Source organism: Ambystoma mexicanum, chromosome 4p, assembly GCF_040938575.1.
Source record: "Ambystoma mexicanum isolate Mex_15411 chromosome 4p, UKY_AmexF1_1, whole genome shotgun sequence".
Classification (NCBI taxonomy): Eukaryota; Metazoa; Chordata; class Amphibia; order Caudata; family Ambystomatidae; genus Ambystoma; species Ambystoma mexicanum.
Genome location: NC_090927.1, coordinates 72,309,577 through 72,336,600, shown reverse-complemented (window position 1 = coordinate 72,336,600; position 27,024 = coordinate 72,309,577). Strand labels below are relative to the sequence as shown.

The window sequence follows — 27,024 nt, the reverse complement described above, 5'->3', positions numbered from 1 at the left end:
AATGGAACGAATGGAATAGATTAATGAAGTGCATGACATGGATGGAGTGCATGGGACGGTTGGAGTGGGTGGGACGGGTGAAGTGGGTGGGACGGGTGAAGTGGGTGGGACGGGTGAAGTGTGTGGAACGGATGAAGAGTGTGGAACGGATGAAGAGTGCGGAGCAGATGAAGTGTGCGGAGCGGATGAAGTGTGTGCAAAGGATGAAGTGTGTGGAATGGATGAAGTGTGTGGAATGATGAAGCCGATAGAACAGATGAAATGAGTGGAACGGATGAAGTGGATGGAACGGACGAAGTGGATGGAACGGACAAAGTGGGTGGAACGGATGAAGTGGGTGGAAAGGATGGAATGCATGGATCGGACAAAGTGCATGGATCGGACAAAGTGCATGGAACTGATTGAACAGATGGCGTGCATAGAACTGAGGGAGTACATGCGACGGATGCAATGCATGGAACAGATAGAGGGCATGGAATGGACATTGTGCAAGAATGGTCGGAGCACATGGAACGGTTGGAATGCATGGAACGGTTGGAGTAGTCACTACGGATGGCGCGGAATCAACGGATGCATTGAATAGACGAAGCCGACTGAACAGACTGAGTGAATAAAACAGATGGAATAAATGGTTCAGATGAGCGCGCGATCTCAAATACCTACTGAAAACCACCATATCACCTCACCGGGCTTACTCTCTTCTATACACCACCACTAAACTAGAACACAGCGATACTGTGACACATTCGGTATAGCTGTTCTCATACCAACACCTGCCACATACTCCCCATCATCCTAACTAAACACAGCTGGCTGCACACCCGCCAGCCTAGGCGTTCTTCTCAGGCCTAATGCAGGCAGAATCAGTCTGGGTATCACCCTACAAGATGAACACATACTCCTGATCTCCCAACCACCACACCTACCGCTAAGAAGCAGCTATCATACGAGGGCCACACCTGCTGCACACATCCGGTGCCCACACGCACCTTATGACTCTCTCTCTCTCTACTGACTTGAACTACGGTTCCCGAGGGCATTCAACCTACCAGCGCCTTGAGATCATACCAATGGTACATAAGGCTCTATATAAATGCAAAGTAACATAACAGGATAAAAAGGGGGCTTGGAGACAAAGTGTGTCCTGTCAGCAAGGAAGGTGGTGTTTATTAGTTGAGGACGATGCCTGAGAGTTCATCCCGTGGGATATGCTAGTGATCAGAATGGTGAAGTCAATGGTGTTGAAGGCTGAAGAGAGTAGTGCTGTCTCCTTTGTTTGTGATGGTGAGGAGGTTGAGTATGTTTGTGGTAATGTGTTATGGCAGTTGGGTAGTAACAACGCATTCAATGATTCAGGCGAGGAATGGCAGGATAGTGATGGGGTGGTAATTTATGTGAATATGGTGTTAAGAGATGGTGTTTTTGGGAGGGGTGAGTTTTGAGTGCAGAGGCATAGTACCATGTGAGCGACAGGAGTTGATGATGTTCAGCGAGGATGGTGATGCAATTGGATGTGGTTAGAGATGTGTATGCATCATCCAGGAAGTGTTTGGTTTTGTTAGTAAGGGTAATGAGACAAAAGCACTTACGTTCTAATGTTCTGCTACTAAGGCATCCTCTTGACCTTGGCAAATGCCTTGCTTGCCAAGTGGACCACCATCAACCAGTCTAGGAAGCCTGACACCATCAAAAATGAGACTGCTTCTCTCTTGTACCATTCAAAGGCTTCAGAACCCAACTCTGTAATTTGGGGTGGATCCCGCAGCAACAGTTTAAGAGCAAAAGGTCTTTGTGCCTGCAGGCCAACAAAGAGAAGTTCTTCTAATTGAAATGTTCTGTCAGCATGTTTCATTTACCTGCTCCTTATCTCAGTTCATCAATTTCAGGTAGGCCAATAATATGTATGTTGGAGCAGCACAATCTCCACTCAAGACCCCGATTCCTAGAATTGAGCGCCTTTAGGGTAGCATGCAGCCTCCCAATGGCTGAAGTATGGTTCTTCTAAATAGCTATAAGTTCCAATATCTGTAATCTTCTTTCCACTGTTTTTACTGATGGCTATGCATGGTCACATCTGAACATACTCCTCCTTAGTATCGTTAATATATGCTCCTCTTTAATAATTTACTGGTAGCTAGTCGTGTCATTATTTGGGATACTAAATGGAGTCAATATGAGATCCCACTTGCAACGCATACTACTAACACGGTGTGGCTACAGAGGAGTGTGCCCACGGTGGCACTTGGCCATGTGCCAATGTATGCATCCTTCTAGAGTTCCTGCAGTGTAGATTGTATTATAGGATTTGGTCTGGCGTGTATGACATTCAGAGGTAATACAATGATCCTTTAGATAGTGTTCCCTTCTCATCTTCCTTATTTTTGGGTCCAGGCTAATCTGAATCACCCAGGCTATGGTTCACTAGTTGCGAGAACGTTTTATGAGCATTGTTATCATATATAATATTCATTTTTACATATATGCACATTACCCCCACCGTCAATTTAAGTAGCTTAGAATGTTTTGCTCTTCTTATGGTGTGTTGTGAGACTCCAGCAGTCTCAATGGCTTCTTCTGCCTTTCTCATATAGCAGAGTGTGTGAGACTCTAGTGGTCCAACGCTACGTCACAGGTAACTTATTTGCAAGGAGAGACACAGCAGCACTCTTAAGCTTCCCTTCAGGCTCCCAATAAGGTCCAGATGCTACACTGTGCTATCCCATTGCTTCCAAGAGCTAGAATTGCACGTCGGTCTCCTGCTCTGGCTTTCCATAGCAAAGAATCTTCCTTACCCTTATGCTCACCTGTGCTTGGCTCCCCTTTATCTTTCCCATTCTCCAGTCTCCCCATAGGTTCCTGAAAGCATAGGCTTCTGGGAATGATGTCAGTAAGTAGAGGTAGGGACAGAAAGGACAGATTACATTTAAAGAAAAACTGCCACCATCTTGGATTGCATTTCTCTGCTTATTCTTGTAGAAGCCCTCAGCCTGTTCACTTTTCCATTATAGATTCCCAAGGTGCACGTGTGCAACATGCACTCCAGCAAAAGAATCCCAGCAGGCGTCGGTAGTGAGGCCTCCCTTACTACTGGTAAGCATGTTGGATTTATGAATAAAACAGCAATCGTGCAGTATTTGCATACGGTGGGTGTCATTTATGAGGCATGAATGAGTTTGACTGGGGATGCACCAAACGTTTGCGGAATGGTGGCACCATTACACGCAGAGTGCACCGACACTTTTCGGATTTAATGCATATGTAACCATTCTCCCACCATTACTGATTGTGGCATACTACTTTTTGAAGTCCCCCAATCTAACACTGATTTATGCACATGTGGTGGTTCTTGCACAAACACCAAAGGATGACCAGTTTGCTGAATGTTCTGCATGAATACTTGATAACAAATGGCTATAAATCAATATACAATAAACCTATGGATAGCATTGATGTAACTCAACTAGCACTACAGTTACCAACCTAAAGTACTCTGCTCTGCAAATACCCACTGGGACAACCTAATGTGAGAGAACCATCTTCCTTAAAAGTAATTCCTACATTGAATCAACAATATTGGGGATTATCCTTAGCACCTTTAATGAGCCCATCAACTAAGATCTGCCCCTGGGTGCTATATGGCTCCAGCTCCAGGATTGGGACATCCTACAATTCCCATGACTAAGAGCCTTACATGGTGGTTTTAGCTGGCCATTCTGGGTTTATTACCAGTTTCTCCCCTCAAAACACTTAAAATCGAACATATAAAGTACAGACAATTACTATTAATATCCAAAGAAATGTTGATTACACTCTGCTGCTCGAGCAACATGGAAACAGACAAGCAATTTTACAAACATTTAGGTGACTTCAGAGTTCCAAATGAGTGACCATGATAAAAAAATAAGGACCAACAGGTAGTCTGGGAAAATTGGTGAAGATTAACATATGAAGGAATCAACTTGCTTTCAATGTAAGAGCTGGGTGAAGAATTAATCACGTGCCCCGCATTATTACAGCGGCACCTCGCCCCACTTACCTGCAGAGGCCTCCAGCACAGTGGCTGGAGGATGTATACTTGTTGGCGGCTCAGCAAAGGACAGACACTTGCCATGGTGGTCACCATATCCCAGCTAGGGGTACCGCTATGTTTGATGCTCTGCACATATGGGGGTGGGGGCACCAGCGGCTAGTTTCCCCGGGCAACCTCGGTAGGAATGCTGGTGCATTTACTTGCCAGCGGGCATAAAGGCAGATTCACCAGGAAGTTCTGTGCATCACAATCCACTCTGGTTCCCTGAGGAGACACTGCCCCAACCCTTAACTTCCTTAGACCACTGTTCCTTCCTGAGTAGTCCTGCCTTGTACTTCCCCCTCCTGTTGCTGCTCCTTGCTGCCTGACCATCTTCTGGTGGAGTGGCACCCCTGCCAATGGTTGCACGGTTCTGTGGTGGTGAAAAGGGATTCTGTCCTCCCTGGTCAAGGACATTATGTTGACCAGGGAAGAGGGAGGCCATACCTCACTGGTCCAAACGGGATTACGGATCATCGTGGAGACACCAGATCACCTCCAGTCCTGGATATCTGGTAACAAAGGACAACAATGAGCACCGCTTGACACACATACAACCGGTACCACCCTGCCTCAAAACACTCATATCAAATATTTGTCTTGTGATTGACAAAACAGCATGCAATAAATTTGTGTTTTGCCAGGAATTCAGACCAGACAAAGATTAAGGTTCTGTCAGATTAAAGTGATAGGCTTAACTTCTATAGAATGCTAACATTGTTAAGATCCACAACAGCCTAAGGATTTAAGGCTTGACAAGCTTCTTCTTAAATGCTTTGTAGTACATGTGTGGCCACGCTTTCAACCTTAATGTCTTCATAGACAATGTAGTTATGACTAAGGTTGGGGCAAGTTTGGTTGTTTAAGGTTAGTTTAATATATGCATTAGAACCTTGCTGCCTGCTAGCATCCAACCAGGTAGAGCAATCAATGCCTGTATCTGCCAGTATAAGGCTATGTTCTTGCTCTGTTGCAGTCCCTTGTGTACATCCCATTTGTACCCCACTATGCTGCCACTCATTCCTTCAAGGTATGCAATTTTATAGGCTGGAAGTTGTCGCATCATCCTTCTGTGGGTTTTTAAAGTGCTGTGTTTCTGATTCACCTCACTCCATCGCCATTCCAGTTAATCTTCAAGCTTTTAAAGCTGTCCTTTGCCATGTACCAGGGCCCTATATTAATTTTCAATACATAAAATGGGATATTGCCCATTTAATCCAAGTCATGATATCAACAGAAATATGCAACATCAACAACATAAATTCTGTAAAATAAAAACCAGAGAAAAATCTTCCTATATAATTTATTTTGGATGAAAATACTGACCGATAAATGTTTAACTCTGAAAACTGTTTCATTGAATCACTGGCAGCCCATCAATCCACATCCATTTATCCACATTATTATTTTCTTTTATTGTGATACAGTTTCATAAGACTTTATACAACCATTTAAAACAAAACAATGAAAAAAAAAATCACATACAAGCAGACATTATGAAATCCCAAAAATACATATTATATAAAGTGTTCTCACAAAACCATTAAAAACCTGGGAGAAAAGCTTCCCCTAAAAGTTCATGAATATTTTAAAACACACTGTATGAGTGCAAACTGAAGACTATTTTGATCAGTTGTTCGTAGTCTATAAACAAAAAGTATCTTTACTAAGAGACTAAGGGCCTGATTCATGGAAGTGTTCTATAATGGTGCAATCCCATAGGAAAACGTTCCATGAATCAACTTTCCGAAAAAAGTAGTGAGTTTTAAATTTTAATTTTCCCTGCTCTCAATCAGTAGATGTTTCAATGTCTCCTGTTTGGTAATAATCCTAGACCACTTGATTTTCTTTTTGACCATATTAGGATGTGCACATAAAGTGAGACGATTACTACCAATTTACACTTTGTGACACTCCTTAACTCCTCAATTAATTTTGAAGAATTCCACACTAGGATCTTATAAAGATCTTCATATAAAGAGTTTAGGAGGATTCAGTGTGTTCCGGAAAATCATGAGTGTTTTTAAACAAACTTATAGAATACCATAACTGCAGTAATAGCTCATATCTAATCATTATTATTTTTTATTTTTTATTAAGTGTATTTGGTTTATTACAAACCTTTCACAATCAGCAAAGCATTTCATTTCGCAAAGAGATCTGTCATAACAAAATCAACATCGAACAAGTACAAAGCAGCGGTCAAAAGTAGAAAAAAACTAGAAAGTCCAGAATAGGCTAAACTAAATCTAAAAAACCGTTCACATTCGAGCGGGATACTTAAAATAAGTTTTGTTTTTCAAAAAAGTAATAAAAATAAAAATTTGGATTAATGATTCACAGTAAAATATGAACATTAAACACTAACACAACGCATCCTTTTGACCATTCAATTCACTATTTACGATGCGTTTCCTTCATCGGTATGGTCTAGCCTTTTAAGGGTGTTTTCTAGAAATTTGACTGTTACAAAATTTATTTTTGGAGATTGGCAAGCATAAATTATACTCCACCATTTCTTCGCATCTAGGCCACATAAGTCAGTGATATTACTAGTTAGGTACACATTTCGCAGGTCTCTCAGTTTAGTGCAGAATACCACTAAGTGATTTAATGATTCTTCACTTCTTTTGCACAATCTGCACTTTGTGCATATTTTATCTTTAGTGTATCTTGCCTTTGTTGTTTTGTTTTGCAAGGTATTCAATCTGAAGCGTAATAACAGATCTCTTTGTTTGGAATTTGGGAACTTTCTCAAATAGTCTGGTATGATAGTCATCTCCCCACAATTGGATTTCAGGAGTGTATGGGTTTTTGACAGAGCTCTTTCCATTTCAGTGTTCGACCAATCCTCAGCCCAAAGCGCTCTTTTTACAGCTGTTGGATTTTCTGTTAATGTTTGGGTTTTGAGGGCAAATTCTGTCAGAGTTTGTTCATTTTCTCTTTTCCAGTCTTCTACTACTTTTTCTTCGTAGTTATTGGATTTGCCAAATATTTCAAATTGGGGAGGCATCAGATTACTCATTGTTTTTCTATACAACATCAGTTTATTGTAGCAGATGTGTATATATAGCGATGTTAAGCCCAGTTCGTGTCGAATTACCGTCATTGGAGTTGCTTTCGGTATCGGTAAGATGTTTTTCCAAAAGAGACCTTCTAAAGTGGTCCAAAACTTCTCTGGGATATTCATACAAGTTTCTGTTCCGTATATCAACGTTGGAATTACTTTAAGCCTGTAGAATGTTATCACTGGTCGAAGGGAAAATTTACCATATCTTTTGTTGATGATGTTAGCTTGGGCTGTTAGCTGTTTTGTTTTTATCTTTAGCATCCTTTTCAAGGCCTCTTTATTTTTTATTCCACTTACTTGTATTCCCAGATATCTCATTTCATCACATGATTTTATCCAGGTTTCGTTAACTTTCCATTCTTCATTTTTAGTCTTTTTCCATCTTTTATCACGAATATTAATATTTCGGTTTTATCTGCATTTATTTCTAGATCATTGTTTTCAATATATTTTTCAACCTGATTTAGAGCTCTTTGTAGACCAATTTGTGTGTGATCTAAAATTATCAGGTCGTCAGCATAAAGCAGATGGTTGACCGGTCTGCACTTTAGTCTAGGTGGAAAAGTCCTGCTGTTTTCGAGGCAGTATTGCAAGTCTAAGATGTAAAAGCAGAACAAAGTAGCTGCTAACGGGCATCCTTGTTTAAGGCCTTTTGTTGTTTTTATATCCTTGGATAGGTTACCGCCTTGATCTAATTTAACTCTTATTGAGGTTTTGGTGTACAGTTCTTTGATGGCTTTCAAGAGATCCGTAGGGCAACCTTTAGAGGCCAGTTTTTCCCAAAGACGGCTTCTTTTCACGCTATCAAATGCTTGCCGTGAATCAATGCTGGCTATATACAGTTTTTGTTTCTTTGTATAGGCTCTTCTTTTCATCAATCCTAGAATCAGGAGATTTAAATTACACCCCACATTTTCAACAAAGCCTGATTGTCTTTTGTCATATGTATTTGAATCCTTGATCCATGTTTTCAGTTGTTTTAGCAAGAGAGTGGCAAAGATTTTCCCAACACAATCTAGTAGGGCAATTGGCCGATAATTGTTGGGGTCCTTCCTGTTACCTTTATTGAAAATTGGGACGATGATAGCCGACTTCCATGATTTTGGTATTTGACCGTGCTTCACAATTCTCTTGAAAAGTCTTTCGCAGAAAATTGCCCATTTTTCTGGGTCTTCTTTTAACACTGCGTTCGATAAGCCATCTGGCCCTGGGGCTCTTGAAGAGCTTGCTCTCAGAATTAGGGACTTTATCTCCTCCTTATCGAACTGAATTTCCTAGGGACATGTTTCTTCTTCTTTGGTGTTATTTTCCATATCCGATGTTTCTATCTCATTGAATAATTTTGCAAAGTGCTCTATCCAAACATTTTCGGATATTGGGTTCGTGAGCGATGCTGATGATTGTTTGTCATTTAGCAGGTCCCATAATGTCCTACTATTTGCGTTAGACATTGCTTTTTGAATGACTTCTGCATCTTGTTGTAACAATTGTGATTTATGGGCTTTCTGCCAGTTTTTGTATTTTTGTTTTCTTTTTTGAAACATTTCTTTCATACCTTTGTTATTTCCATTTTTTAATGCACGTAGATCTTTTCTTAGTAGTCTCTTTTGTATCACTACTACTGGATCATATACATGTTATTTTTTGACTCTTGATTTTGTATATTTTCCAGAGCTTTGTCTAAATATCTGTAATGATGTGTCGTATTCTACAGACATTTTTTCTTTAGATTGCCACTTTTCTAGATTTTCTAGTACAGTATCAAAGTCACTTTTTTTCAACCTTAAGCGGTTTAAGCCATGTTCTAGCTCTATTTTTACATCCCATATTTACTTTATTCGAGTTTCCCAATGTGAAAATTCAGTGATGATTGGTTCATGATCGCTGTAATTTGAAGGGGATATCCTGGAGCTTTGAGTTTTCGCTAATAATCGTTCGCACACAAACATGTAGTCAAGTGCATTGCTCACATTGCCATTTGACCAGGTCTTTGCTGGCGGTATATCTGCCTTCGTATTACCATTTAATCTGTGCAATCTCCTTGCTTCCATTTCTTCATTCCATACTTTCCCACGTTTGCGTTTTTGATCATTTTTTTGATTTGTGTCACTTTGAGTTACTTTATTTTCTTCGAAGCAATTTGCGTTGAGGTCGCCACAGATGATGATATTTAGTTCTTTGTATGCTTCTATTTCTTCATCCAAACATTCCATTATTTGGTCTATGAAGCATTCACCTTCGATATTTAAGGGATTCCAGTAGACATTCAGTATTAACATTGTTTGATTGACTTTTGGAGCTTCCAGCTGAAATTGTATAACTGTTGCCTGTATGTACGGGTTAATGTTCATAGATACAATCACCTTTATTCCTGACCCGTTTTTGATTAGTGTTAAAAGACCTGCAGATGGTCTTCCAAGAAAGCTTCCTTTAGCAGGATTACATAGCACGGTGGCTCCTTCCTTAAATGGGGCTATTTTTAGCCAGGATTCTTGTATGCATATTATGTCTAGCTTGTTTAAGGATGGATTGAAATCATTGAAAAGGTGGCGGAAACCTCTGGTGTTCCAGCTTCCTATTTTCCATTGGTCAGTGTGGACTTTTTTGGGTGGCTACAGTTTTGGTTTAATAGCAAGAGAGCCAGCTAGCCAATTCCAATATTTCGGGTCCTCTTTTGTTATTTGTTGTGGGTTCGTTGGTTCACCCATTTTTTGATTTCTTCTTATGGTTATTTTTATTTTGTCTAAATGCTCTTTTTCGTGCATTTGAGTTTGTTCTTCATTTCCATTTCCCTTCGATATTCTGTTTGGTGGTTCTGTAGTCAATCTTGTTGTGTTTTTACTTCCACCCAAATCACTATGATCATACTGATAGTTCTCTCTCTGATTTGGCTTTCTATTTTCAATTTTCGATTTGATATGGTGCATTCCTTCGTCTTCGGAGAATTTTCTCTCGAAAAGCACAGTTTTGTTTTTTTCACTGGTTCCTGGTTCTTCATTGGTGTTTTGGCAGTCTACTGGTTCTGAGATCTTAAAGCCCAGTACTCTAAAGTTCTCATAGGCCTCTAGCATAATGGAGGCAAGTATCACTGAGTTCGTCACAATTTCCACCAGATCGACACGTGCTTCATCGGGGGAGCTTACTGTCAATATTTCTTCTGATTTTATTGTTTTCAATTGTGGAATGTATTGTAGAAGTTTCATGACTGCTGATCTATTTAGTATCAGTCCATCCAAATTTCTTGCCATTTTTTTGAGTATTACAACCGTGTTTTTTGGTGGTTTTGGTTTTTGCTTCATCCATTTATGATTTGGGCCAGTAGTTCTGGAGTTTCCTTGTTTTTTACTCAGAGGCCATGTCTCCTTTCTTATTTCGTTTTGGTGTGCGTTATTCAAGTTGGGAAATTGCGCTTCTTTCTGTGAAGAGCATTCCTTCAGTTCGGAATATCTGGCTGTGCATTTTTTTAGTTGATCACTTAGGGTTAAAAAATCTTCTTTATCTGACACCCTAGGATCAATGCATACTTCTTTAGCTTCATATATATATTGAAATCCTTGATCACTCTTTCCTGTGTTTCATTTGTTTGTACATTTTCATCGTCGTATACCGAGCAATCCAGAAGTTCTTGTATACTTCCATCCTGTGAACTGTCGTCTTCTGAAGACACAGTGACCGTTTGGATCTTTTCTGAGATCAGCTGGGGATGGGTCTCTACAAGTTTGCTGCAGGATACGGTGCTGAGCGCCTCTTCTTCCACTGTGTCTTTTACGTTTCGCAAGAAACTCCTTGACCCGCATACCTTCTTCTTTTCTTTGCTGATCACATTTTTTGTTTTACATGTACTTTTTTGTCCTTTCTTTTGTGTGTTGTTTGTCTTTACTACTTCTGACTTCTTATTTGCATTAGGATCAAATATTGGAAAAGCACTTGTTGCTACTTTATCTGCATTTTCCGACGATTTTTCGGCAGTCTCAGATGTAGTATTTTGGCCAATTTCATTTTCGGTTTGTGTTGGTTCAGGGGTTAATCTTGCGCTCAGGGGCACAGTGTCGGATACTCCTTGGTCTCCGTGTGCATCGGGCTGTGTTGGTTCAGGTCCAATCGCAGATGGAACACGATGGACCTCTCTTTGCTCTTCGCATGTACATGGCCGCATGGAGCCCAGTCTTAAGTCAGTCCTTTTTGGTTGGGGGGCTAAAGTTGTAATAATTTCTCGAATTCCTTCTAAGAAATGATGTTTGTCAGTTTTAGCATCTTGCAGTAAATCAATCAATGTTTTTAGGACCACTCCATCCATTTCTTTCTCTCGGCTTCACTTTTCTTTAATATGGTCCATGACTGATTCCACATAGATCATTTTACTGTTCATTAGGGCAATCATTGTCGATTGATCTCGTTGATTTTCGTTTAGAGTTTCATACAGTTTTAAAAAAGGAGCCATAGTTATTGATACAGATGCTATGATTGCTTCCTGTGCCTCTTTTAGCCACCTAATCTCATTTGTTGTTCCATGAGTGGTACCATTTTTGCGTTTTTGTAGGTTTATTCCTTTGTTTCTGTTACTCTCATTTGGACTGTACTCTGATGAGGATGAAGAGTTTTCCTCTGATGACATAGTTTCTTTTGGGCCTTTTTTTGTGTGTGGTAAAAAGTTTATAAATTGATCTTGTAGTGCTTTTATTTCTACAGCACGTTGTTTATTCATCTCTCTCTCTTCAAAAGACTTTTGTCTATGATTTTCTGGTTCAGACGTGACTTTGGTTGTAATATCGCTAGTCAAAGGTGCTTTACTAGCTGTATTTGAGAGATCGCCCAGTATCTTTTTGGGAGAATTTTTCTCAGGTGAGTGAATTCGGGGGCGTTTGGGAGCCCAAGACTCATTTTGTACTTTCTCTCCACTTTGTTTTGATGTACTTTCTTTCCGACTTGTTTCATATAGACTTTCCTCTGAGTGGAGTGTTTCTTTCCTTTAGCACAGTTTTTGAGATGCCGCTGTTTGAGGCTTTGCTCGTTTCCAGGAGGGCGGGTTTCCCATTAAAATGCCATCTTAGAGTACCAATCTCAGATGTAGAGTAACACCGTTTCTTCAGGTTTTGTAAACCATAGGATTCCAAACCTTTCTCTTGACCATCATCTACGCCAGTATTCATCTTTTTTATACTGGTGTTTTTTTTTTAAACTTCGATGTGTGTATTTTCGTTTAGTGTTATGAGCACTTTGTTTTTGATCGTTTCATTTGAGAGTGGGGGGGAGAGGGTAGCGACCTGATTTATCTCAGAGTTCAATTGTTGAGCCATGTCATGCTTTCCACAGAGGCCCGACTGCCTCTGCCTTTCCGTGGATGCATGCTCTTCGACTTGGCTTATCGCGTCTCCAGGCAACAGGGGGTTAATTCTGCTCTCTGTGCCTGCAGCACGCGGAGCCAGCCCAGACTGCCGGCAGTCTCCGCCCACATCAGGGAGCGAATCTCGCAGCCCCTCACCTCCATGGAGCCCGGCGCTCACCTCCTCTGGGCCGCTCACCTCCGCCCGCCAAGAGGTCGCGGCAGAACACGGAGGCTCGACACCTGCACCCGTTCCATAATTCGCTTCCTCTCGCCCGCGGCACGCCGCATGGAGGCTGCTTTCGCCAGCGCTCGCCATTAACTCAGCGTCCGCAGGTGGCTCCTGCACTCCCTTCATCCCGTCTCTCTCACACCACCCCTCTCGCTGGTCGCGCTGATCACCAGCCACAGCAACTGCATGTACCTTGTCGCGGAGGGCGCTGGAGTCACAGCGCCAACCACACGCCTCCCCAAGACCCACCGGCGACCCGCCAGATGCCATACAAGCACGCGACAACGGTGAGGAGCAGTTATTTGGCGAGATGGGTGAGAACATTTCATTTATAATCGTTTTACAGACTTTGTTAGAACATAAGTTTGTTGGCAGTTTTTTGCATTGTTTTCCAATGCTTTTTATAGCAGTCTTTGTAGTAGCTGGAATAGATGTAGTGACTAATGATGAAATAAGAGGCTGCTTTTCAGCCAGGGCATCTAATGCACGTACCTTACTCCGTGTTCTTGAATGCATTTCTCCTGATGTTTCAAGGTCCATTTGTTCACACATCGGCGAACACTCGGCAAACACTCTGCTACGCTCCGCGTCTTTGGGTGGTTCTTATGGGTTCCAATTGTAGAAACAGAGAACAGACTCCAGCAGAGAGTATGGGTAACAGAGCTTCTCCTTCTCTTTCTTCACTGCCAAACACTTGGCAAACACTCCGCTACGCTCCGCGTCTGTGGGTGGTTCTTATGGGTTCCAATTGTAGAAACAGAGAACAGACTCCAGCAGAGAGTATGGGTAACAGAGCTTCTCCTTCTCTTTCTTCACTGCCAAACACTCGGCAAACACTCCAGGGCAGATTAAGGGTCTTCTTCTAAATAAGGGCCTCCAAGTGATTCAGTAGTTGCATATTACTTAGATGAGTGACCTCAAGAGCATAGGCCAGTGATGGAATGACTTTGGCACTTTAATATTTATTTAATTGGAGTAGATTACAATTACAATGTTATTTTAATCTTTATCTTTATCATTTGGGCCTTTAATACGGCTATTCTTGAACTCAAATACCCGGTAGTTTCCATAATGCATGGCTTTTTGTGTCATATGATGCCCAAATAAGTGAGGTGATGTACTATTTGACAGACCATGATACTTTATTAGCATTCCTGCCTTGCTTGAAAGCAATAATGGCTGATTTTGATGGACTAATAATGAGATTGTTCCTCCTAATGTACAAACTCATCTTTGTCACGCGACGCTGCAGCTCTTTCAATGTTCCATCAAAGAGCATGGTGCCATCAGCATAAGTTAACAGGGGTATATGAAGATGTCTTAATTTAGGGGGAATGCCATTTACTGAGCCCCCATCTGAATTTTCAATACATATGAGATATTAGCCATTTACTCCAAGCCTTGCGGTCAATCGGGAATGTGCAACGTCAGTAATAATTCTGCAAAATACAAAATGGAAGAAAATCTTCCTTCATAATTTACTTTGGTTAGAAAATACTGTCCGACTAATGTTTAATTCTGAAAATTGTTACAATTAACCAATAGCAGCACATCAAGCCACGTTCATTAATGCACATTACAAAATTTAAAAAAAAGGAAAAAGAGTTCATTGTCAAGAATGCCACACACAATTTAAGATTTTTTTTGGGATTTAAGGGAGAAAACTTGATTAGAAAAGGTATGCCTGAGTAAAACACAAGAAAAAGGCAAGTGTCATAAGGGTGATTCGAGTGGGGTGGCTGTCATGACCAAAAAAAAAAAAAAAGTGCCTATATCAGTAATCAGTGCAACAATGAAACCAATACTACAATAACACCAATCACACTCATTCCAACATGAAACCGATGTCCAGAGTAATACCCAACTAATCATGGCCCATAGTGCGCTCTTGGTCCAGGTTTGCACTTGTGCAAAGCCAGTCAAAAGAAACAGATATAAACATACAAACAGAGACACTTTTAAGAAATTATGATTTTTTTGGTGTTAACACAGTGTCCGATCTTTGTATTAAATGTTGATGAAAATATTTTAAATTCTGCAGTTTATGAACTCGTGTGGATATTTAAATTAGAAATTGGTCAGTTTAACCAAGAACAGATTTACATTTTGCAAAAAAAAAACATGTTGTCCTCCATTCCTTCATTGAATTAATATACTGCCCGCTGATCTTGTTAAGCCTACAACGATTTATCATTTTGTAAAGGACACTATTTGATTTCCGAATTCGCAGGATTTATATTTCATCAGAGCAGCGACTATTACATTTTTGGTTCATATTGTATTCACAAAAGACATTTTAACCTGCATATATTATACAATGAAAAACCCTTGACAACATCATGCTCGTCACACCAACTGATTTATTTTATAAATAGTGTGTGCCTAGGTCCCCTCTCTTCTGTAAAGTGTACCTCTATAAACCAATCCTAAGTCAGGGAACTTTCTGCTAAACAGTAGCAAGAGGCAATAGTGTTACAGTTTTGATGATCCTGAGGAAAGGAGCAGAAGAGAGTTACAGCAATTTATACAAAAAGGTCAAATGGGGAGTTCAGACAAGGCTGATAGTGGCGCTTTACCTCTGCATCACAACTGGGTGTTATAGGCTAATGCAATGCCCAATTCATGGGCCTCCCCTGCGATGAGCATTACTTTTTCACAAATTCTCCAAACGTATCAAGGAGAAATACAGGCAACATTTTTACCTTACAGTATTTTACCCCCATTTTTGAAGTTGGCAAAGTAGAAAAATAACATGCACAATTGTAATTCATGAAAACAAAAAAAAACATGCATTTTTACTTGACAGTTCCTGTTCAGATCAGTCATCTTCCTCTAGTACAGGACTGCTGATACCAGTCATATGATCATATCCGTGGAACTGTGGGTGGAAGCAGGAAGGCAGGATCCACTTCGGGATTATCTACTTAATCTTTTAGGGAGGGATAGAGTGCCACATAACTGGAGAGGGTTTTAAAGCTCCCTTATTTATTTGTAGGGTACTTGTTCAGCTGTAGCATTTTTGGTATGAACAGCAAATTAACATGAACAATTCAGAGTAGCTGGCAAAACAAAGGCATTGCAAACGAGAACAGGTGGGTCTCCAGCAAGCAGCTGAAGGCCAGATGGTCTGTGGTAAAGTGGAGTATCGGAGCGCATTTTGGTCACAATCAGCACCAGAAACAATCCTTCTGAAACCAGGGACCCTAATATGGAGGGAGAAGCTAGATCAAAGGTTGCAGGGAGGGCAACAGGGTTGAAGGCTGGATTGCAGAGAGGGGATATTTGCCATAAAAAGCTTCTTGGTCCAAAACACCTCGTACAATCAGATCACAGGCAGCCAATAGAGATGGTGATGAACCACAGTGATCCGGTGAAATTTACCAACGCCTGAGATATGGAGGCAGACACATTAGGCACCACCTGGAGAAGTTTAGTGACGCAACAAAGGCAGCCAAGATAAATGGCATTGTAGCAGTAAAGCATACAACATGTTGCAGCTGCAACCACCAATGGCAGAGTATGGTGGGCTTCCAAAAATAGAATTTCCAGCAACAGCTTAAGGCAAAAAACAGCTACCATCCAGTGTGCGGTAAACTTTGACACCCAGGTAAGCTTTGGGCACATAGTGAAAGGGGAGACAGAAGGGTACATTCCCAAGTGTCTAGTGCACCCCCAAGGACATATTACTTTTTTGCCAGAGTTCAGCTTTAGCCAGTTTGCCTCTATCCTCTTGTTAACGGCTAACAGCTCTGAATATTCAGCAATGCCTCTATTGCACTCCCACATTAGTGGAAGAGGACCTATGAATCACCAGCGTAGGAGTAGAAACTGAAGTCACCCTGTTGGCAGGGACTTTGATACAAAAGGAGGAAATATGCTCTATCAGCCAGGAAGAATTGCAATCAGGAGTAGGCTGTGTACCTGATGCCTGTCTCTTATTCTACATAGAAGGGTCCGATAGTCAAAAGCGGCAGGGAGATCTAGAAGGGTGCGAAACCCTTTCGCACATTGACTGCAACAATGCGGTTTCTACAATGTTTATGTTCAGTGGCACTAAATACATGAGTGACTAATTTAGTGGCAAGTGGCCTCACTGTACTAAATTAACATGACTGTTCCTCACAATAACTGACAAGTCTATGGCTATCAATTTAGCCATTTTCAAAATGTTCACTGTAGGTGTTCCCAGATGATTAATATAAGATGCCCAAACATGAGGTTTTTCAACTGTGTGCTCTCATGGGTCCTTAATTTATGCTTTCAATAATTAGCTTTCCCCACATCAGGTACTCGTATGTGGTTACTCACCTGTATGTGTTCCCAGGTGATTAATAAGAGATGCCTTCACGCTGAAGTGTTTCCCACATTCAGTGCACCTATGAGGTTTCTCACCTGTGTGTATTTTATGGTGGGAAATAAGACTTCGCTTCTGTTTGAACATTTTCCCACACTCGGTGCACTGAAAAGGTTTCTCGTTTGTATGTGTTCTTAGATGGCAATTAAAATGTGTCTTCTGGCTAAATGTTTTCCCGCATTCAGTGCACTCATAAGGTTTCTCACCTGTATGTGTTCTCTGGTGACAAATAAAATTTCCCTTCTGACGAAAGCTTTTACCACAGTGAGTGCACATATAAGGTTTCTCTTCTGTATGTGTTCTCAGGTGGTGAATAAGAGTTTCCTTCCGACTGAACTTTTCATCACATTCAGTACACTCATAAGGTTTTTCTCCTGTATGTGTTCTCAGGTGCTTAATAAGAGAGTCGGTAAAACTGAAACTTTTTCCACATTCAGTGCACAGGTGAGGTTTCTTACCTGTATGTGTTGCCATGTGCTTAATAAGTGAGGACTTCACACGGAAGCGTTTCCCACATTTAGTGCACAGATGAGGTTTCTCACCTGTGTGTGTTCGCAGGTGTTCAAGAAGAGATGTTTTCTCACTGAAGCTTTTTCCACATTCAGTACACAGATGAGGTTTCTCACCTGTATGTGTTTTGAGGTGACGAATAAGATTTCCCTTCCAATGGCACCGTTTACCACATTCCGTGCATCGATAAGCTTTCTCTTCTATATGTGTTCTCTGGTGTTGAAGAAGATTTCCCTTCTGACTGAACCTTTTTCCACACTCGGTGCAAAGATGAGGCTTCTCACCTGTATGTGTTCTTAGGTGTTCAATAAGGGATGACTTCTCACTAAAGCTATTCCCACAGTCAGTGCACTGATGGGTTTTCTCACCTGTATGTGTTCTCAGGTGTTCAATTAGTGATGACATCTCATCAAAGCTTTTTCCACATTCACTGCAAAGATGAGGTTTCCGGCCGGTATGTGTTTTCAAGTGGCGACTAAGATTTGCTTTCCAACGGAACCTTTTGCCACAGTCCGCACATTGATAAAGTTTCTCTTGCATATGTGTTCTCTGGTGGTGGATAAGATTTCCTTTCTGACTGAACATTTTTCCACACTGAGTGCACAAATGAGGTTTCTCACCTGTATGTGTTCTCAGATGGCGAATAAGACTTGTCCGCCAATGGAACCTTTTCCTGCAGTCTGTGCAACGATAAGGTTTCTCTTCAGCATGGGTCCTCTGGTGCTGAATAAGACTTCCCTTCTGACTAAACATTTTCCCGCAGTCAGGGCACAAAAATAATTTCTCTTCTGTAGATTTTCTCTGGTGACAAACGAGACTTGTTCCAAAGGCAGGTTTTAGCATATTTAACGCACGTATACCAATTTGTCTATTTGCATTCGTAGGTGGTTTACAAAACTCTTTAAATAAATTACATTTGTATTCAGAATATAAATATGTAATGTCACATGTATCATAAGTATTAAGCTGAACTATAGGATTTGCACACAGAAGAGAATACCCTGTTTTCTTATGATTAGTCTTTCATTTCATATATTTATTGTATTGATGTTTAGGATGGTGGAAAATCATCAGTTATTCAGTAGGCATTTCCAATTCCAGCTCCCCGTTGCTTTGAAAAGACGTCTAGTTCCAAGACTTGTATACTTTTAAGATGTGCAGATATTGCATTTTCCTTCAATGAAGGTTTGCACTGCATTAGTCCATCAGCGAAATTAACAAAACCACTGTTATCTGTTTTCAGGGCATCAATCACCTGTAAAATTAAAAGGCGATGGTCAATAATAATTTCAAATTCTAGGTCACGGGCGTAACAGTTAACAGGCAGACTGGTCCTCAGGGCTAGTGATGTATGCTAGTCAACTGCTTTCATGTAGGTAATTGAGAGAACTTTAAAGTGCAAATTACTGTGGGCAAGTATCATAACGAGTGATAGAGTAGTAATGCTCAAAGGATGAAAAATAAAGCAACAGTGGCAGAGCAGATTTAACAGCCAATCAGAATATTGTGTTTTGTTTATATTTAGAACCTACTTTCCAAGATTAAGCTCTAGAGTAAAACATTATCAATGCCAAAAACAAGCTGGAAGAACAAAACATTTGCAGTGGATACATTACATGCATTTAAGTTCTACTGTTTTATTTTTCAGCGAGGTTTCAAGTAGCACAATGGCTTCACATTTCCAGATATGAATGTCATATGAATGTTAAGGGCAAATGCTTTGGACACTAGATCAGCAGCTCATCACCAAGCCATAAATTTCTTCTGACCAGCCTGGTAGACCATCAGTGATTGCCTTTGACTAAATGTATAATATTGTCCCTGATATGCAAATATAAAAACTCACCAGTGTACTCTCAATGAGAATGGTGCAGGCCATGCTGGCACAATCAAAGGCTGAGTTTAAACCCAGACGCCTCTTCAGAGACAATCGCCTGTAGAATTTCCAGAAAGTACGAAATTGGGTCAGAGACCACATAACCACATCATTGGCCACGAAGCAAAGTATTTGGGAGTCTTCACCTGCTATCATCCCATCTGCCCGTTTGCAAATGGACAATGGCTACATGCCCTTAAGTGCTTGCTAAGAGAGTACAGCTTTTATTGCAATTTAAAAAATATTGCTGCCTAGTGATAATGATGCTCAGTTTTATTGGAGTGTAACAGGACCTAGTACTCACCAATTTCCCAAGACAGAACCCCAACCATTTCTTTTTGCAGAGTTCTAATTTTCCTGGTTGGACCCTATGTTCAGCCGCAGAAGGCCTTTTGACTCTTGCCATGAACGAACACTCACTAGCTTTTCCTCTTTTAATTGCTTTATCATGTCTTAAGTAACCAGTGGGTATGGTAAGTGTTGTTATAAACAAATGAGGACACACAGGTGTTGCATTCCCCACTATTGACCAGTAAATAGACCTCCCACTACTATATTTCCCTTAAGAAAGGCACTCTGGCCTGTGTATATGTGTTAAACAGAATAAACCATTCTTTTGAGTTAAGTAGCCAGCTCTATCCTCAAATTGGAATGGTAAATACGAGTGTTTGATTTTGTGCTGGGACTGTGTAGATATGGTCAGCGAGGTCCCTAATCAGTATTTTATGTTATGTTGATTTACACCGCGCACCGCTACCACCAAAGGGCAGTGTTGGGGAGAATTCTCATTTCTGTGCTAATTCCCTTCAACCTTAGAGACCCCCAGCTCTTTTGCTGGACTTCAGGACTTTTTAATTTTAACCCTGGAGTGAGTGAGCCCTTTTTCTCTCTCATGTGTTTTGACCTGATTTAGATTATGTGTTTCCTTTGTTTTTGGAGTCTGACAAACTCCATAGGCATCTATGTTTTGTATGGTGACAAACAGCACCTTCAGTGCAGTGTCAGAGAAGTCCTTTAGATTTCTCATAAGAATTAAATACCTTTTCTTGTGTGAACTACTGTTCCCAAGAATAGTAAAGTGAAATTGACTTACCTTTTCCCTTTGTGGGTCCAGCCTACACCATCTTATGTGGAGTGCTGGGGGGGGGGTTACTTAGTAGCCCCTTATCCTACCCACTCATGTCACATTGTTTATGTTACCCTCACTACTTTAAATGGCTGGTGACAGTGGTTTAATTTTACTACTATGGTGCTTTTCTACGGCAGGCTGAATCCTCAGCTGCAATATAGCACCCATGGGTAACTATTTTGTCCAAACGGGCCCGTCTTCTTTTTTCGTCATGTACTGTTTACAAGGTCTTTCTTGGGTTTTACTCTGTGCGCCAAGCCAGGTTTGAGCTTTTTGTTTGTTTTGCCTTTGGCTGTCTTCAGTCCTGAAACCCACCTCTGGCTTCAGTGTCTGGTAGGGCGGGAAGTGAGGGAGGTTCCCAAAAGTCCCCTGACCTTTGACTTTAGGAATGCCTGAATGCTCCCAGTCCTGATTAGCTGGCTGTCTTTTCAGGACAGCCACCCTGCTGTTGATTGACAGCTAGGCTGTGCATGAATGGGAGAAACTTGCTTAAAAGGTGAGGGTTTTGGGACTGAAGACAGAGTCGACCACTGGAAAGAACAACCCGATGAAGAAATTGTGAACAAAGCTTGCTGCATTCTCCTGGACCTTTGAATTGCCCGGTGAAGCCCTGCTGCTGTGCTGAACTATTTCTGATCAACAAGAGAAGTTCCGGAAGGGACAACTTCTTCCCTTGGGTTAGTGGGACCAACTAACCCCGAGACGAACTCCACTGGACCATCTTCCCCGACTGGCAGGAACCGAGTGCCAGTCGTCGAGAAATCCATAGTCGAGTGCAACGTCTGCAATCCAGCAAGAATCTCCAGGAGACTCCCCAGAAGCAGAATGACCAGAGCTTGCGTCCCCTCACCGGAGTGCAGGACTCAAGGAGCGAAGAAAGCCCAACCGGTGTCCAAGATCCACGATGCCGCTGTTTACCAAGCGCTGAAACCGCAAAGTGCAGCTGATCTGGAAAGCGCCCGTAGCTGCCGCCGACCTCTGAATTGCTGCCACAGGAATACTCCAGATGTCCTCCCTCTTGTCCCCACGACTGAGTCCCAGGAACCCAGGATCTGCATCACTGCAACCAGACAGAAGCCAGCTGGACCACTCATCTTCTAACCGAAGGTACTGTTCTGACTGGGGGGACTTATCTCAAGAGACTTTAGCTTTGCTCATCTCAGTTGAGACTTGCAGTAGCTACTTTGCTAGAGTTGATTTCAGCTCTACCTGTCACAAGTGTAACGGCTTGTTACCCTACAGGGATTTGTCTTCAACAAACTCTCTAATGTTGTGCAAGACTGTAATCCAAGAAGTGCCTCATCTATTCATTCTTAATTAAGGTAGTGGACACTACTAAACACAAAAGACTCATTCTCAAGTTAAACAAAAACATGTCTTTCCTCCTTCTATAATCCCTGATGCAGATAGATCCCTTACCCACTAATCAGAGTGGAGTCTGCCGATTGTAACCCTTACCAGCAATGGACCATGATCCAGAAGCGAGATAAGTCACGTGGCAGCATCGTCAGTCTTATATAGTTTTCATATCATTTTTACTTGAACAACACAGCAAAATAAGTATCTAGGCACTAGGAATCAACTCAGTCAGATGGAAATCTGTCAGTAACAGACATAGGAACCAAATAATTAGAAGAAATGACACCTGTGTCACATAAAAAGCAAGGTGGGAGATATACACCTCATAGCAAGAATCTGGAGTGATGCCTTTAAAAATGTATTAATCAGAAAAGAAAATGATTTTCATCTGGGAGTACAGTAATGGTAGAGATGTATTGTTCCGAAGGAAATCGTGCAAAATGTTCTTCCCACAAACCATGAGAATGCAGTAAAGTAGGGCACCCCATTCGGGATGTTGAATTCTTTTGAATGATTTTAGTGCCTTGTGTAAGATATGCACTGACTTTACCTCTCAGTCATACTATGATCGTGTTTGGGAGAGAATCCCAGGGGTCATGACCCGCATGATGGGGGCGAAACAATCGTAATGACAATAATGCCCTTGTTCTGTAAACGGTTAGCCATTCTGAGACTGGCTATTTTAGACATGTCCTTAAAGAGTCTTAACGTCTTGTTACACGAGACCTGAATTTTACCCGAGGCAGAGGAGAGACCTTCATCCTAACTGGAATCAAACGTTTTGAACTGGCCTGGAGTTCAGAGAGTCTGTGTAAGAGCAGAAAAGTATCAGCTACCACTGGGCATCAGCGAACCAGAAGCCTAAAATTCCCTCCCACTTTCATCAAGCCACCTGGGGGTTCAGAAGAGGAGTATCCAGAGCAAAGCAGTATATAGAGGAAACAAAGCCTCTACAGCCCATACATTTCACACAAAGTAATTAAGTTAAGTAGTCTGCTTAGATTCGAGCTGGTAATGATCACAGTGTCCAAAGCTTATGCTGACTGTGAGGAACCAGAGGGCGTCCTCACTTCTTCCCCCCAAGCCCAATCATCCTCTGCTCAGGTGGCCAGGGAAGGGCCCTCGCTCCTGGATCCCAACCCTGGGGGTGAAGAGGTGGGGCGGGGGAATCACCAGGGTAGAGGAAACACAGGGAATGGCAGGGGGATGTCCTTGGGTGAGACACGGTATCGCCCCCCCCCTCTTTCCATTCCCTGATGAACCCTTAGCCCCTTCTATCATTTATGGAATATTGCTACCCTTTTCCCTCTGGCAAGAAAAACATTAGAAGGTATAATAAATATGGGAACTCTAGGAGGATGGTGCAGAAGAGGAGGTCTGCAGACAAGACATAGTATTCACCTTTCCCTTATGAGAATCAACCTCCCCCTCCCCTTATGGGTTGTTGCAAACTATCTCCACTCGTTTTCTCTCATTCAAACCACTATAGTACTGGGATGAGGAAGAGACATCCAAGAGTAGTGAACACTAGTAAGTCATTTTACCATTAGTACTGGTTGTCGATCTCTTTCTTCTGCTGGGGCCTCCCTCTAAAATAGCTTCCCTGCCTCTCTGAAACTTGAGGAGAACCATCTCCGGTTCTGGAAGCATCTCAAGACCTTCCCTCTTTGCTTCCGCTTTCTCTCCTCCTCTCCCCTGTTAATCTCCTGGCTGAATCTGAAATTGCACTGGTCACCTGGCTACCTTCTGATCTCAGCCCCAGGTCCCCTCCCCGCCAGTAGCAAACCAGCACTGCCCCCCTGGAAACCCTTGCTCTCGGGGACTGTATCTGTATCCCTACAGCCCCCTACCAGCACTTGACACCCAATGTCTGCACTCACCCTTGCACTTGTCACCAGCTTGTCGCACTTTTATTTATTGTATTTATTTTTTACTATTATCCTATGCACTGCACTGCCCCCTTCCCCTGCACTTCTGCGATCTCAATGTCCCCTGGCCTAGTAGGATCGTTCTCTCTGTCTTCCCTTTGTTTCCCCATCATTGCCTCGTTGCGACTAGAAACACTTGTGTATAGGCGGGTTATAAATGCCATATCATATCATACTGGGATGAGGAAGAGGCAACTAGGAGCAGTGAATACTAGTAAGTCATTTCACCACTAGTACTGAGACGAGGAAGAGGCCTGCAGATTGCAGTAAAGGTCAGGCATGTCCAAAGAGCTCCACTAATTACGACCAGGCAATTCAAATTATGGATTCACACCTGCAACCCGCCAAGTTGCTGCAGGTGTATAAAAGGTGGAGCCAACAAGTGGGAAAGGGCGACCAGCAGGAGAGAGCCCAGGCTGATCGTTGCAGGCCTGGAGAGAGGATCCTGCATACCAGGAGGCAGCCGAGGTGGGTCCTGCAGGAGAGACAGGATGCCAGCAGATAACCCCAAGAAGCTGTGGAACCAGGGGCTGAGCGGCCCGCAGATGGCCACAGGAGTGGGAACGTGAAACAAAGTCACTGACCGTGTCTGCGGGGAGAAAGCAGAGCTGCCTGCAACATACAGAGAGAAGGTGAAGTGTGAGCAGGGCTTGCGATCAGAGGAAAGCGTGTTTGCCGCGCAGAAGCTGAGAGGACAGCCACCCAGAGGGGACGCCAGGAACCGGTGAGTGAAAAGGGAAGAGCACTCGAACCAGGGCGCTCCTGGGGGCTGTGGGAAAGCCTAATATGATGCTGAATGAATGAAAAAGTATGCAGAAGATGAAATCAACCCAAGGCAACGGGTAGAGAGGAATATTACAGACACTATAAAGAACAGGCAACAGGGTGAAAGATCAAAGTTATTGAATACCAAAAATGAAGGCTTTTTGCAAAGCTATAAACTGATGATAAATTTGTGATAAATATATATACTGCATATTGAAAGCAAAGCACAAAGTTGAAATACAGCGGAACACCAGTATGAAACATTGCAAGAAAGTATGAAAGCAAGGTGGTGAAGAAGCAAGAACACCACAAAGTGAACTGTATGCGAACACTCAGTGTGGCAAAGCCAAGAGGCTGGCAAGGCAAATCCAAATGAGTTTGAACCATCACACAGGTACATATACAGAAGAACCTGTGTGGGCTAGAGAGCCTAGGGTTCCAGGACACGTGACCTGTAATGGGTGGACCGTGTGGTCCGACAACTGCACCTAGACCGGGGAAACCCTATTTGGGAAAGCCAAAGAGGTTTCTCAAGCCAAACATTGAAAGATTAAGAATAAGTGCAAATTAACTCTCTTGAACTTGGGGAAAGGAACCCCAAGACTTTGTGGCACGGCCTTGAACTTGGGGAAGGGGAGCTGAAAAGTAAGCCAAGAGCTGGAAGAGGCTCAGAACGTTATTTGGAACATGATTTCTTTTCTTGCTGACATTCCTACACGTCGTTTAGCTTTGGTTGTGAGAGCAAGTATAGGTTTTGGACACAGACAGACCTTAAGTTGAACTTTGATTCAGACTTTCATTATTTTCTTTAGGCAGGGAAATCCCACTTTAGTATAGGGCAAGTTAGGCCTTCGAACATCCCGACATTTGAGTTAATAAATCTTTTCTGTTTGAACTTTGAATCTGTTGTCTGTGTCTTGCTTCCTGATGCCTTCACGTGAACTAAAGTCTAGCAGAAGCATAACCAGGCACCCAGGTACTTTCTCAGTATGGATCTCTTGCAATACAAGTGTTCTAGCAGGGTACTTATCCCTGAGATTGGCTATTCACAGAGCCCTCACCATTCTACTAATAGTGGGGCCATAAATAGTATATGGTCAGCCAGAGCATGTTTATTTTAACTGAGGGGTCAAACATGTGTTGTAGCCAAGAGGATAGAACCCCACATCATCCAGAATGAATCTCCATGTGCAGGTGTGCTTCAACCAGGACCCCTCCTTTACTGGAACCCAATAGCTAAAAGGTAGAAGTAAATTCCTAGGCTTGACTGTATGGGGCTGACCAGGTGCTACAGAGACAAGTACAACGAACCCCGATTTAAGGAGATAGATCGTTTTGTGACGATAATTTTCAGCATTGAAGGAGCAAGTTTAATCGGGCGAGTATTCCCGAGATCTTACAGGCTCATCTGCTTCCAGAGGTTGGGTAAGTCTTGGCCTTCCCTAGGGTTGCCTTTTCATCTTCTCTTGCAATGCTGTTTCCTAGGCCACACCTTCAGGTTTCTTTTGTTCTGCCTGTCTTCTGATCAAAATCCTTCACTCAATTTCGGCTAATTTCTAAGGGCCTCCTCTTCTGGGATATTTCCTGGTCTCAGTAGCCTCCCTTCAGGTTTGACTCCGTACTTCTTGAGTTTCTGTTCACTTTTCTTTTAGAGACTCTTGACCTTACCTAGCCTGGCGGCAGTTGTGAAAAGACCTATCCTTAGTGAAGTAACAAGGGTGTCCACCAACTCTAAAACTAGGTAATGTAGCAGAGCAGTCAAGCTTCACTCTTAGAAGAGGACAGGCTCGTAGCAAAGTACAAGCAGTCCCATACACGATAAAATACACCTAACATAGTATGCTGTAAAATATATGGCATACATTACTTACTGTAATTGTATTTCTGATGCTTGTATCTGCTTAGATTCATATGGAAATGGCATCTGAACGGACATTTGCAATAAATGCTAAAGTGGCACCTGTTCCACGTGTAGAGTGTTCTGGGTGTGAAAGGCAGAGTTTTGTTAGAAAGGGAGTAGCAAACTTGAATGCATCCGACTATCCACTTTGAGATAGCCGACTTAGAAACAGAATCACCTTCTCTTCCAGTAGCTATAGACACAAAGAATTGATCAGTCTTTCTGATTGGCGTTCTCTTGTTAAGGTAATACATAACAGCCATTCTAACATCTAACGTATGTAGGCATTTTTCTGCTGAATTGGTTGGGCTTTGGAAGAAATTCGGAAGTTCTATGGATCGGTTGTTAATATGGAACTTCGAAATACATTTAGGTGAAAAATGTGGGTGTGTTCTTAGCACCACTTTGTCTTTATGGATGGTAAGAAAGGGATCTTGTACCGAGAGTGCTTGTAGTTCACTTACCCTTCTGATGAATGTAATGGCAACGAGAAAAGCAGCCATGTAAGT

At 42.1% G+C, this 27,024-nt stretch overlaps 1 protein-coding gene across 1 annotated transcript in view; it reads right to left on the bottom strand.

Annotated features, from left to right (window-relative positions):
* Nucleotides 1-5,356: 5,356 nt before the first annotated feature.
* The window catches only part of LOC138453011 (zinc finger protein 84-like), a 104,826-nt gene continuing 83,158 nt past the window's right edge, over nucleotides 5,357-27,024 (bottom strand). The window contains exon 2 of the mRNA XM_069605417.1: nucleotides 5,357-18,813. Within this exon, the coding sequence (XP_069461518.1) occupies nucleotides 16,995-18,401 (1,407 nt within the window). The 5' untranslated portion in view covers nucleotides 18,402-18,813 and the 3' untranslated portion in view covers nucleotides 5,357-16,994. The remainder of the gene's footprint in view (nucleotides 18,814-27,024) is intronic.